This window comes from Manis pentadactyla, chromosome 3 (genome assembly GCF_030020395.1).
Source record: "Manis pentadactyla isolate mManPen7 chromosome 3, mManPen7.hap1, whole genome shotgun sequence".
Taxonomy (NCBI): Eukaryota; Metazoa; Chordata; class Mammalia; order Pholidota; family Manidae; genus Manis; species Manis pentadactyla.
Window position 1 is genome coordinate 119,357,371 of NC_080021.1, and position 14,421 is coordinate 119,371,791.

The following is a 14,421-nucleotide window of genomic DNA, read 5'->3' on the forward strand; positions in this document are numbered from 1 at the left end:
TTAAAGGTAAACAAGAACTTTTTAAAAGTTTTAAAAATTTAAGAAAAATATTTAAATAAGTGACTGTCTTTATTTTAATGGAGACATGGACAAAGAAGTAAATAAATATCCTAGTCCAAATGCTCAGTGACAACTGTTGTCAATATTGGAGGTGTTTCTTCCCTTTCTTCACATGTGTATATAAACACACATGCATGCATGTGTACCTGTACATATATGTGCAGTAATGACATGGGCAGTTTGACATCCCACTTTCTTTCATTGAACATTATATGGTCATTATGTTTCTATGTTGGTGAAATCTATTCATAAACAGTAATTTTAATAACTGATAACATACTGCCACATTTTATATCATGATTTATGCAGCTATTTCCCTGTTTTTTTCATGCTTAGGTCCAATTTTTGTTTCATAAACAATGATTTTTTTAACAGCTTTGGGTATAAACCTTTGTCCACTTTTTGGGTTGTTTCATTAGTTAGATTCTAGAAAAGGAAACCTCCATGCCATAGGATATGAAGTTTCTAGGTTCTTGATACATTGTCAGATTCTTACCAGGTTTTCAGAATCCTTCAAGTTGCACATCACTTCTCACAACCTACCACTGTCCCCCCATCTTAATTGTGTCCCCTCCTCCTCTTTCTCTCTCACAGCAAGTTTGTTTCCGAGCCCTTGTCACAGTTTAACATATGATATCTATTAGTGTGTTTATTTAATGTTTGCTTTTGCTTTGGACTGTAATTTATATGAGAATATCAATGCCCCTAGCTCCTCAGTGAATGCACAGTGACAGCACAGTGTCTGGAACATTTTAGTCCCCAAATGAATGAACAAATGAGTGAATGAATGAATATGAGTATGCCCATTGAGAAGACACACACACACATGGGGCAGAGTGGGTTTGAGAACGTGGGCTGCTGTGAATCAGGGTTCTAGAAGCCAGCCCTTGACAGAAGGCTCCTGATGCTCCTGCAGGACTCCTGCTCTCTGCATCTGAGAAGCAGGCAACGACAAGACCTGAAATTCTGCCTTCTCTCAGAGACTGCACAGGTTTATCTTGCTCTGCATCCCTTTTACCTTGGACCTCAGAAGAAGCCCATGTCTCCTGGGGTGCCCTTGTGATGTGCTCTGGCTTCCCAGAAGGGCTTTGTTCACCCCCCCACCTGCATCTTGCTCTAGGTGCCAGCCCCAGCCTTCCTGGGCTGCACGTTTCTCTCATACAGCACACACTTTGGGCTTGAAAACAGATGTATGTCTCTCTTGTTCCTTCTTGACACTTTCAGGCCACCATTCCTCCCATCACCCTCCCTCCCTGTGGATAAAATGAGGGTTCCTGTGGCCAGGATCCTCACCTGGCAGTGGTTGACTAGCTCACTGCACACCTGTGGGCAATACATGGCTGTTGACTCTATAAAAAGAGCTCCATCCATTGCTCTGTGCACGACATGGTGGCAGGGCTGTAAGGCTGCAGGAGAGCAGAGCAGAGGCCGGAGTGGTGGCAGTGTCCAGGACAGAGGCCCAGAGGATGGCTGTATGGGATGACTGTGCAGAGAGGCCCAGAGGACAGCTGTGTGGGACAACTGTGCAGAGAGGCCCAGAGGACGGCTGTGCAGATAGAGGGGCCCAGAGGCAGAGAGACCGGCTTGCTGCATGCAGACTCACTCTGCATGAATGGGATTCTAGTGACTGACCTGCCACCTGGAAATAAAGTTGGGTATAACCCTTTCACCCCAAGAATGTTTTGCTGTCATTTTCTTTGGTCACACTGAATCCATAGTGAACTTGCCCAGGGCTGAAACCCATTGGCAAGACACTCCCCAACTCCCAAGAAGCTGTTAATTGGCTGGAATATGTGTCATTTCCCTCTGGTTGTTGCTGATTTCAGTTCCCACAAAAAAGACCTTCCTAACACCCTGGTCTCCCTGCCCTGACAACCTTGTGTCTGTTGATCTTGTCTTCTGCCTCTAGCCTCATCCCCCATGGTCACACCTACCAGTGTTCCCTCCATAATCTCTACTTAAAACATCCACCCACTCACAGGTGACCCCAATCCCCATTCTTTTACCCCATTCCATCAACCATCATTGTTTTGCGTCCCTACTTGACTCTTGCCTCAATTTCCCTTTGTCCAGCTCAATCATCACTGTAATAATGCTCTTACTCCCATCCTCCTCAACCATCCTCACCTCAGAAAACACTGAGACTGGCCTCCTCATTATTCTTTGAGCAGGCCAGACACACTGCTGCCTCGGGTGTTTGCACGTGTGGTTCCCTCTGCCAGGCATGGTCTTCCTTCCAAGAGCCACGTGACTCACCTTCCTCAGAACTCCCCTCAGCTGTGATCTCTGTGACCACTTGAAACATCTGCCTCCTTGCTTTTTTTCAGGTTCTCTCCACTAATCCTACTTTACTTTATGCTAAGTGACTCCCTCTGCCTGTTGTGTAGCTATTCCGCATCAGAATAACACTATGATTCACTGCTGCCTTCTCAGCATCTAGTAGGGCAGTTAGCACCTGCAGGAGCTGTGAATGAATGACTGAATGAATTAATGAATGAATATGAGATCATTATCTTTCCTAAACTTACTCCACCTTCTGCTTTGTACATTTCAGGCCATATAAAATGGTATCTTCTTTAAAAATCAATACTGGCCTCTTCATGGCCTCACAATTACCTTGAACAAATCACACAAACAGGATATCCATGATTTGCAGTTAATCCGGAGGGATCACCTAAAAGGATTTAAGATAAGCAGCAGAAGAAACTAGCATAGTGTATAAAGTAACCAATCAGAGATTAGAAGTCCCTGATGAGCCATCCCTTAATGAATGGAGAGAGCATTTCCCGGTTTACGGGAAGGCGAGCTGGAGCCAAGGGAAGTGCCTCATTCAGCTGGATTAGTTATTGGAAGCTCGTTTCCTTAGGCCAGCCGGTTCTTCCACACGCTGAGTCTGTGGCTGGCTGTGTCTCTGCTCTGGGGGCACCGGTTCAGAGGAGGAGCCAGCTACTGGCTCCTCACAACCCCAAAGTCCAGTTAAAGGAGCAAGAAGGAGACACACTCTGTTAGCAGAGGAAAGACATGACTCACGGCAAAGCAGCGACCCCTATCCCCACCCCAGGAGCTCCCTGGGAGGGGCTGGTCCTGGTGAGCTGCCCACACTCTGCCTGCTGCTCTGAAACATGCTGAGTAACTGCTGATGTTTCTCTCTGAGACACTGTAACTGTACTTCATTAGGATTTTGAGTGAAATAAGCCACTCGTTTCACTGGCAATGTCTCAGAGCTAAAAGTTTCTTTTCTATGCATAACTAATACTCTACCTCTTTGAAGATAGATGTTATCTCCCTAACTCTGTAAATGGATCATTTCCTTTTGCCATTACTATGTCGTCTCCTTACCAAAAAAAAAAAAGAAAAATACAAAGAACAATGATATGTAAAGGAAAAAATTCCTCCCTAAAAATGATTTACATTTTTATTCCCAATGTGAAGAGCTTAAGAATGTTTTTAATGTGTGTCCAGCTTGAAACCCACTGCAAATGTCTTACAACATTTTGTAACAGGCTTTTCCCCATCTGTGCTGAAAACAGCTGATGATTTAATGCAAATGTTATTGTTTCACAATCTCCCAGCGATCTTTTCTATTTTGTATTAGCATTTGGGGTCTCTTTTGCATCTGTTTCAGAAATTCAACTGCTAGAAATGGTTTTTTTGTGTGGCCACTCTATGTTCTACTGCATCTTACTTACTTCATGTTTTAGATCCTATTCGTTTCCTTATTTTTTTAAATTTCACTGTCTTCAATCTCATGTGAATCTTTCTTTTCTCAACATTAAAACCTGGCTCACAGATGGTCTAAGAGATTTAAATAGTGAAGCAAAGGGTCCAAAGCATCAAATAGTGGTTACCAACTAGGTATCAGTGGGGTCTGCAAATCCACATGGAAGCCTGGCATTGTCTGTTTCAATAGGTCTTTTAAATTTACAACACACTGGGCCTAAAATGTGAAGCAACCATTTTATTTATGTCATAGTTATACAATATGTAATATACACATAAGTAAATAAAATTTCAAGGGCATATAAACAGTGTTGTGATTAATACAATTTATATTCAGGGCATTACTAATTTCATAACTCTTCACACATTATATTGTTTCTTTTCCCAACAGATGAATTACCACCAAGTGTAAAATTGTTGAAAACAATGAACTTTTCTTTTGCAAAAACCTTTACACCACAAAGATGGGCTGTGGTCAGGACAGTGGGTCTGGGGTTTTGACTGAGCTGGCAAGTCCCACACTCCGGGAACCTGCTTCCTCCCAGGTGAAACTGGACTATCATTTCTCTAACCTGCTTCACAGGGTGTAGGGACTCAAAGAGAAGAGAATGTTGCGCCAATTTACACAAATTGTAAAGTGCTGCACGAATAAATGGGCCCCAAACGGCAGCAGCCAGGCCTAGCTTGCGCACTCTGAAGGCAGAGTCCGGTTTTGGAGATCTGCTTTCCTCTGCTTGGACCAGAGGCGAGCTCCTCGGGCTCAGATGGGGAGTCAAGCCAAGCAAATGAAGGTTGGAAATGGAGTTGCAAGTCGAGGCATGTGTAGGACAAATTCACTCTGAGAAGAATTCTTAAGGCAAATACGAAGGTTTGCATTATTCTAAATACCCAGCCTTCATGGGCGAGCCCCAGTCTGACCCGTCCGGGGTGGTCAGGCGAACGTTCCCACCCGTTTCATTCCATCATCAATGACTGTGATAAGTGTTCTGTCGCTGACAACTAAAGCTGGATGAAAGGAAGTCAAATGTGAACTGAACCCTGAAACCAGATCATTAGCCAAGGTCACGATGGGTTTAGAAATTCATGTTGTTTTCCTTCCTGTCACTTGCCAGCCGTATATGGCACTTTCCCCCCTTGAAGTTTGCAGTCAGCTGGGCCCTGAGCCACAGAGATTGTTTTTAATGGCAAAATCTTCAAAGTTGTACTTAAAATATTTGCATCATAAAATCCCTCATGGAAGCCAAACTGCAGCTTCAGAAGGAGCCTTCTAGCCAGCAGCAAATTTGCCTTCACAGGCAGGGGAAGGGTTCCTGCCACGGCACCGGCTTCCAGCAGTGGATCTGCCGAGCCCCTGACACCCCAGGGAGAGGGTCCGCTCATCCCAAGGCGGCCGCAGCGTCTGGGAACAACCTCCAAACGGCTTTTCTAAGCCAACACCAGGGTGAGGTGACTCAGTGGTTAGTTGGGCAATTCAGAAAAGTGTGTTTTTCACACGTTTAATTGATCCTGTGAGCAAAGGAGCGCTAAGGATGAAGGCTGAGTCATCGCCCAGCATCCCTGAGAGAGGTTTGGTCCTCGATTCCGGTGCTTTCCTCTGGTGTCCACTGGGAAGTGGACCCGTCCGGGACAGGGCGGGCGAATGCACAGATTACCTGCTTTAAGGTATTAAAAGTTGGGAAGCAAAACCCAATCATTTAAATCTGAACTTGGAAAGGGAAAAACAAATGTGAGGACATTATCCCCTTCAGCAAAGGATCTTGATCTGACAGGATCCATAATGGATTCCTTTAAAAATGAAATTCTCTACTATAGGCCTTAACCTGAGGAAACTAAATTTTATGGACTAAGGACTTTTAGTTTGCTTGATGGGATGTGAAGGCTGAAGGAAGGGAACAAGGAGGGGAGGTGAATGCTGGTGGGAAGAGAAGGTTTTGGAGGCAATAGCCCATCTAATGGGGAAATAAACCCCTTCTTTGTGGGGGATAATGACAATCTCCCCTTTTCTCCATATGTGATCTGAAGTAAAATATCAGTTTCTCGTTAAAGAAGGAAAAGCTTGGGCTCCGAATTATAACCCTCATCCTTCCCACTTTAAAAGGAAAAAGTCATTTAATTCAACCAGCTTTGTGATCTAATCATTACTCAGAGCTGAAGGTGGTTTTCCATTAAAGCATCTCTGTCACTCTTACTTTCTGACGTGTGAAAATTCTTATTAGCTGCCTTATTAAGATGATATCCTGTCTCTGAAGTAAGAAAAGAAGATTATCTCCTTAGCTGATAGGTCATCGTTGGAGTAGTCTTTGTTAAAAAAAATAAGAGAAAGAAAGGAAAAGAAAAGAAACAGTTCCATAAACATTTAAATTTATGGCTCACTATGCTATCCAAGGAGGACACCCGTAGTGGAACGTACTCAGAGGTGGTTTGTTGACTCTGAGTGACTTACTCTTCCTTGATTAGCAAGCAGAGCCAGAAACAAAGTATTACCTGCTTCATGTTAGGCTGGCTTCAACTGGGGACAAGAGCTACACATTAAAAACTCTCAGGATATAAGGAACACATTAAAATAACCAAATATAGATGAATACGGAATTACATATGAATTTTGCATACGCTACATATACCTGTTATAAGTATATGTGAATGTATACTTTTTAGTCAAAACAATTGGAAGACGGGAGCCATCTGGAAAATGATGCCTTGGGGTAAATGACAAGCAATGATGTAGACGCAGAAGACTGGTGTCTTACCTCTGGCCTTGCTTTACAGCTCACGGTGGCAGGCAATCACCATGTGCATCTCTGGCTAAGTGGCCAGCTCTGTTGGCTTGTTTTCTGTCCTTCCTCAAAAGGGGTTGGTAATTAAACCAATTGCCCCTACTCAAAGCAACAGAGTATTCATTTGGTTTACTGTCTCTGATTTGATCTGACTTTGGCCACAGAAAGCCCAAGAAACCCAGGTCTCATGCTGCTTCCTGGTAGTGGGGTAGACCAGTTAACAGTAGGACAGTTTGACTCTGAGCTGTCTTTAGTTTAATCAACCACAGGAAGAGGAGAGGGTGGTGGTGCTTAATTACACATAATATGGATACATTCTACAATGTTATTTTAATAAGTTATTTATATATATATAAATATTTATGACTATGTATAGTCTTAATAGACTGAGTGGTAGTAATGTAATTCTGGGGCCATTTTTTCTGAGAGGCAGTTGAGTTTCTCCTCTTCTATCTGCTTCTGAATATGGGCCTTGGGGTTGTCACCTATCCCCTTTTGGGACTTGGGGGGAGTCTCCCTGAGGGCTTAGGACAGAGCACAGTTTGTACTGACCATGCCCAGCCTGGCTGTTCCTGTGGACATGCCCCCTCCACACACATACACGCAGTGATGCCTGCAAGCCTTGTGATGTGTTCTGGAGCCACAGGTGACATGTGTTACACACAATTGCTCCATAAAGCATGATGACATTCCTATGTCACCTGTATCTATTCCTGCTTCTCTGCCTACTATGGCTCAAGTTGTGATTTTGGTCCCCACCGCCTTTAATGTTACCTATCCTGGTCGACTTTTGTCAGCTGACATAAACAACCTGTGAGTTTCGGCATTTGCCACAGGCCTCCTGGTCAGTGAGAAAATTAACAAATCTGTCCATCCTCCCTTTTCTACTTTCCCATGCCAGGCATGCATATAAAAAAGCAAAGATATGTTATTTCCTTGGCTTGCTATATACCTCTCACTGCTAATCCTGAGGTGATAGAATTTGGATTTAGAGACAGGATGAGGGCTGCTATGACAATCAACTGTTGCTAGGCATGCTACCAGGAGGGCATTTCTGATAGGTCTTGACAAAGCTTGCCCTTTGGGTGGGGCCCACAGCTACATTTGTGCACAGACATACCTAGGATGTATTGCCCTTTATGTTTTTGAGGCATCATACAAATATGAATGTGTGTGCCCATCCAAAACAGCAAAGCCTTGTTTTGTAATTTGGATTTGGGACCAGGGCAGCATCAGAAGCAGACCAGAATTTGGACCTTTCTCTGGGCTCACAGCATGCAAGGCTATTAATCATTGCAGTCAAAACACTGGCTTGCTGAAATGATCCAGAGAGAGTGAAGGGCAATATGGAAATATTATGTAGCTTTCTGAATAATTTTCTTTTATTAGTTCTAGAGCACTGACTCCTTCCACACAAATTCCCCAGGCTTCTTCAGCAGCCTGGGCCTTCCAGAGGACTCATTAAGAAGTTCCTCCCTCTCCTACCTCCCCTCAATTCAGGTGTTCAAATAAGCAATCAGTCACCATTTCCATGTTAGCACACTGACACATATGAGGAAACTTCCAACTTTCTCTAAATAGGGGGAAAAAAATCACATCTGTTAATATATTTTTAAAAACACCCAGCTAGGAGAGTTTCCACAGGAATACTACAGACACCCGAAGAACAGGAAGAAGTATGCCTTTTATTAGGAGTTTCCTATGTACAGGAAAAGCTGTTCCTCACAACCCAGAGAGGGCTGTGAGAAAGAGCCACTGTCATCCAAGGTCACCAAGCTTGAGCTGGGAACACCACTTAGACATCACCGCATGGTATGAATGCACAGAACTGTTACACAGAAATGCAAAAGAGACATAAGTACATGTATGGACACTTCATGTATTTTCTAGAAACAAGTGGACACAAAAATACAATGTGCCAGTAAAAAAAAAAAAACAGGCATATCAGTACATGTCTTTTTTTCTCTTTTTGTTAATACATGGTTCACTGAGCTTTTATTTGAAGCTTTTATCACATCAGGATCTGCAGGCACTTTAAAAAACCTAGCTGTGGTTTACAGTACATGATGTTCAGACCAACATATGAAATTGAAGGAGCAACTGAGGTCCTCATGACCCCACACACATTAAAACATTGACATGAGAGCAATCATTTGCTACCACCGTTAGGGGACACCAGAATGTTCTCTGTGTGATGTGTGATGGTTTTTCCCTTATTTGTCTCTTCTGTTTCACTGCAGAATTATTTAGTAGTGTGGATGGTATCACCAGGCAGAGATGAAGCATGTGGATGCACAAGACAAATGGTACTTCCAACTGACTTTAAGAGCCGTAGGAAGCAGATGCGTTTTTAGAATCCCAAAATGACTGTCTGATTCATCTTTGTCCCACTCTATACCCTTCTTGCTAACCAACCTGTCAAACAAAAACCGATTAAAATAATTACTGGGATGTACTGGGCTAAAAGCTCATCCTGGGAAAATGATTTTCTTGGCTACCACATCCCATATCATGACACACATACAGGGCTGGTGGGCAGGCATGGTCCCTCCCTAACCCTAGGTCACTCCCGTCTTCCACGTTCCCTACTCAGAGCTGTAGTGACTCAGCACACGTGTCAGGAGCATGACGGAACAAGTGTATTTATAAACGCAGACTAAAATGATCACTTTATTGGTAATGGTGAGTTATAAGGCAGTTGCAAAAGGACCCCCATGATAACCAGACAGTGTTGGCATATGGCTTAACTCCTTTCACAGGATGAAGGAACTGTCCGGTTAGCAGGAGCTTAGAAAGAGCAGGGAATACCACACCAAGTGCAAAGTACCATGAATGACTGTGCTGAGAGGTCCTGTAAAGCCCCAATTTCTGGTGTGTGTCACCCATTTATACCCACCTGAGACTGAGATGTTATTTCACATCTAAAAAAACTTAAAAGGGAAAAAAGAGGGACCAACATTAGTCTCAGCTTCAAGGTAATAAGTCGCCACAAACTGTAGGGGGCATAAAACAAAGCCATGGACGTGTGGCGATTGGGCCAAGATTCTTGGTACTCCATAGAGATGCAGACTGTGTGACTGCCTCGAACCGATGATTGTCAGGTGGTGGGAAATCCTTCCATGAAATCGACGTTTGAAACACAGTGGCAAAGACATTAAGGCCTTCCATTTCTTTGCCCACACTGCTTAAAGGCACTGATACCAACAACAGAAATACTCCGTAGTACCACCAAGGTTTTAAAAAAATTCCCCAGATACACATCTTCAAAGGAAAATGTCTTTTATTGCATGACAGTGAAGCCGCTGCTCTTCTGCTCAGGAATAGAAGGGTCTCCCTTTCTCGGGAGTTTGGAGTCTGTTCAGCCTTGCCACCTGAGAAGGAGACGGGGGCACATCCTGCCGGAAGGGCCCCTTGGTGGGCGTGTAACTGGGGTCCTGCCCTTTCTTATAGGAGTCATAGTTGTTAAGCCCCTCGGGAGGAGGAGGCTGCTTCTTCATCTGCTGCTCCTTCCGCCTCTGCTCCTGGCGCAGGAGCTCCTGAGTCTCCAGCATCACCCTGGCATTGAAGCCATGTCCCCCCAGGTAGCCGTTCCGGGAGCCTTGGTAACTGGAGTACCTGGGGCTCTCCTTCGCACTCTGGAAGCCTTCCCCAGGGGAGTAGTTCTGCTCCCACGAATCCTGGGAGATGGCACTGGCGTTTTTCCTGCTTTGCCTAGAAAAAGCAAAGCCCAGAGGTTAGAGTGAGAGTTGGGAAAAAGAGAAAAGCAGGGAAGGGAGGAGGGGGGTTTCATATCTCAAAAAATATTTTCATGTTCCAATCACGTGCCAGACACTGTGGTAGGGGCCAGATGCTTAATACATGACTGTCTCAGCAAGCTCACGTCTTAGGGAACCCAACAACAGCCAAACAAGAGAGAGAACCAAGGGTTTCAGTGGCTATCTGGCAAAATGGTCCTCCTGAGTCTGGGTGGGAACTATCTGTTCTGCTTAGGGCAACAGGATCTTCTGCAATTTAGACATGCTGGCAAGATGCTACAGAGGAGAATTAGAGATTTGGCAGCTTCTACCCCTGCAATAATTGCTTGGTTTAGAATGTTACAATTCAATTGCAAACAAGCAAAACAAATATTTTACACAGCTGCCACTATAATACCAGAGATGCTTGCCAATATGGAATACATGTAATGGATTATAATATGAATTCAGTCATGCAAGATTTAAGTCTAGGCTCCTTTATGATTAAAAATGCAACAGGCAGTCCCTTTAAGTTGCAGCTTTCAAGTTGTATATGTCAGCAACTGACACTCCTCAGAATACATGCTCTTCAAGACTGCAGAGACTGGAAGTCTGTAGAGTAAGCAGTATTTTCCCTCTACACTGTACCCTCACTAAAGGCCAGGATAACCTACTTAACTCAGTTTCTGTCACCCGCAGGATAGGAAAATATACCAGCATCATAGAGAAATTTCAAATTCTTATCACTTCTGCAATAAAGTTGCACATCATTTTTAGGAAACATTATTATTTTCAAACATCTTTAATTTACTATCCAATTTCCAGATGCTTTTATGAATTTGCAATAAGATTGGCTATGATAAAGTAAAACAATTTGGTGCCAGAAAGGAAGACATGCCCTAATTTTTTGCCTTAAAAATGGAAGAGAGGAAGAGAGAATTGAGTAATAAAGCAAAATATATTGCTCTATTTATCAAAAAGAAAATCATTTGGTGACAGTATATATTACTCAGCCATTCACATCAACACACACAACATGACAGAATGCTCAGAAAGACTCCTGTACAGGGAAATAAAGATCATGTGGCCATTGGGTCCCCCACAGGAATGAAGCAATTTGCATTTTTGAATATTCAGAAGTGTCATCAATATGGTTTGGGATGAAATCTTCCCATTTTCCATATGGCCTAAAGTATAGTCAGGAATATTTTCAATAAGGAACATGAACTAATGCCCAGCATCTGGATATGATAATGATTAATTGAGCAGTCTACCGTGTATTTATTTGCTTCTCCTTTAATGGGAATTAGACTATTTGTACAATCAGTACAGGCAAGAATCCTTAGATTTGATGGAAGAGTTTATTTGCCTAAAGCACTGATTATCTTCACTTAAAAAGTCGTAAATTAATCTGCCCAGAGACATGAACGATGGAAAATGCCAGTGTGAAACTGGGGATTTGACATTAATCACGAAACTTTAATTAAAAGAACGAACTTGTTACTGATGTTACTTGTTACAGCAAAAGTGGGATTCCTTCATAGATGAGTTATCAATTTAAAGAACCAGAAGTAGATTGCAGAAATCTCACCTCTTCATCCTTGGCCCACTGAGACCCACTGATGCTCTCCATCCCCCACTGCCTAACTCCATAAAGCTCCACAGCAAGTTGGGCACCATAAGTTGAATCCTGAATCATTCCTGGATGAGTCTTTTTACATTTAAAGAGAATTCACTAAAGGTTTGTGAGGGATGGATATTATGACAACATGGGAGAAAGGATTTCTTGTGGCTAGAATTTTCTTCAAATTAAGCAGTCTAGAGAAACGGGAGCAGACCTCCCTGCAGTCTGAAGTGAAATACATAGGGAACGTACATTGACATAGATACATATACATGTATACTCAGACAAACATACAGATGCACATGCACATGTACCAACATGTTTCCTTAGTATCAATAAGCTCTTGATTAAGGAGAGGAGAAGAAATGAGTAGATCACACAGAAACACAAGAAAGCTGCAGAAAAGAAGCATTTCCTGCACTAGAATACTAGTCACCTGGCCGCCAGATACAGTGGCAGAGTGGCTAGGATAGGAGAGGCTTAGATTCAAACCCTGAGTCTCCCGCTTGCCAGCTGTGTGACCGTTGGAGGGCTATATTCATTGGCCCATTTGCCTCACCTGTGAAATAGGCATGATATCTTACTTCATAGGGTTATGGGGAGAAGTGCATGAAATAACAAAATGCTTAGAATGGGTGATGTAGCACCACAAGTGGTTGACTAATGAGTTTGGTGGAGTAGTTTGAACACAAAGTCACTCTGCCTCCAAAGATTAGGCTCTAGGTTTTCGGGGGCATCTTTCTGTCCAAGGAAAAAAGTAAACAAAAATTTAGCTGTCCACCCTTTGTCAGAGGATTAGGTAGAGATCAAGGAGCAGAGAAAAGCACCAAACAGAAGGACCCCCACCAAGTGAAGGCAACTCGAACACGCTACTTCCTCTGAAGGGGGCGCTCGGCGGTCCCGTGCCCGCTCAGGCAGAAGCACAAAGCTAAGCAGCAGAGCCCAGTTCCCTTTCCCCGAATTTCTTTATGGCCAACACACGGCCTTGTTTGCTCCAGGAATGAGCTCACTGGAGACTCCTGAGCCCGCTCCAAGCATATATCCTGGTTTGCCAGCAATCATCTCTTACTGATTAGAGCTCCTTCCAGGACCGCCTGGAGACCCGTGTCACGTGGAGGGCTCCCACCAGACCCCATGCCTGACGAGCCATTCCGCCTCTGAGGGGAGGAGGAGGTGGCAGGCCTAAGAACCAAGGCTGACGGGTCAACGGGCAGCTTGGAGACATAAGAAATTGGCCTGGTGGGGAGGCTGAGTTGGGGTACAGAGGCCCAACAGGGAAGTGAGACGTGCAAAGCAAGAAGTCAGGCGCCAACGGACATGAAGCCAACAGAGGGGGCAAGATGAAGGACAAATGCAGAGACAGCAGGAAAAGAAACAAAATTGAATAAAGGATCTTAAGTCTATCAGTAACTATGACTCAACCTATTTCTACTTAGTAGAGTTGTCTTTTGGATACTGATGAACCAATTTAGGAATTTAGAAAGTAAAAAAGAAAACTAATTTAGAAATTAGAAAAGAATAAAAAAATAAATCCTCATCTGATTGAGAATGGAGCGTGGGGCCTCTCGCGTCCCTCTCCTCAAGGACTAGTATTACCACCTGGCTAGTGTCTCTTACTAACATTTCCAAATGGAATTTGAATTCTGTCTGTAAGTTTCCTTAATTAGAGCTAGAAATTACAGACCACTCAGGCTCATATGCCTCCCTCTAATTCAAACCACCTCATCTAGAGTGACTGATACAAAGTCTTGACCATTTGTTTTATTTTATGCTCCACTTGGCAAGTGAACTCTTGTGAGCAGAATCTTTTTGGTATCAAATGTTATGCCAACTTGTTTAGACAAAACTCTGCAGAAGTCAAGTGTCATTGAGGAATATTACATGTCAAAAACTTGGATTTGCCTCCAGCCCACGTAGGTGGTTGCTGTCTACCTCTGTGCCCCTGTTTGGTTTCTTTACCTTCCTCCAGATTTCCGCACACAGCCTGTGGTGGAGTGGTGCTGGCCCGTGAGGAACCAGGCTGGATGCAGGATTGCTGCTCCTATGACTTCCTCACAAATATCAAGATTTGTGCTGGGAAATTATCCCCTAAGAGAACATGATGCAGAGGCCTATCAGCCTCTCCTGCCTGCACTCACACGGCTCTTTCATTTTGGGATTTCTGCTTTTCTCATTTTGACACAGAATAAAATGGCTCACACTCAGGGGGCTCCAGTTAGCCAAGAGGGAAAGCATAGTTATTTAGGGAAACACTGAATGACAGCAGTCATGCCAGCCGCAGCAGCCCTCTTCTCTGTGTAAATACAGGTACTTCCACAAGGTGCGCCCAAAGGGACAGCAAGAAGGGGAGGAGGCCTGAGGGGTGGAGAAGGAGGAGAGAAGGGAAGAAGGAAGAAGAGCGCTAGGATAAAAGGGCCCCTGGGGACACGAGTGACTTTCCAATGTGACCAGAAGAAGATCAGCAGAAGAACTTTGTCCATCTCTGTCCTCTTCCCAAGGACGGGGACCT

The 14,421-nt window shown here is 43.8% G+C and overlaps 1 protein-coding gene across 24 annotated transcripts in view; it reads right to left on the minus strand.

The window, feature by feature from the left end:
* Positions 1-8,219: 8,219 nt before the first annotated feature.
* The window catches only part of PARD3 (par-3 family cell polarity regulator), an 815,317-nt gene continuing 809,115 nt past the window's right edge, over positions 8,220-14,421 (minus strand). For all 24 annotated transcript variants that reach the window (XM_057498381.1, XM_057498383.1, XM_057498384.1 and 21 more), the window contains one exon: positions 8,220-10,265. In XM_057498381.1, coding sequence (XP_057354364.1) covers positions 9,869-10,265 — 397 coding nt within the window. In that variant the 3' untranslated portion in view covers positions 8,220-9,868. The remainder of the gene's footprint in view (positions 10,266-14,421) is intronic.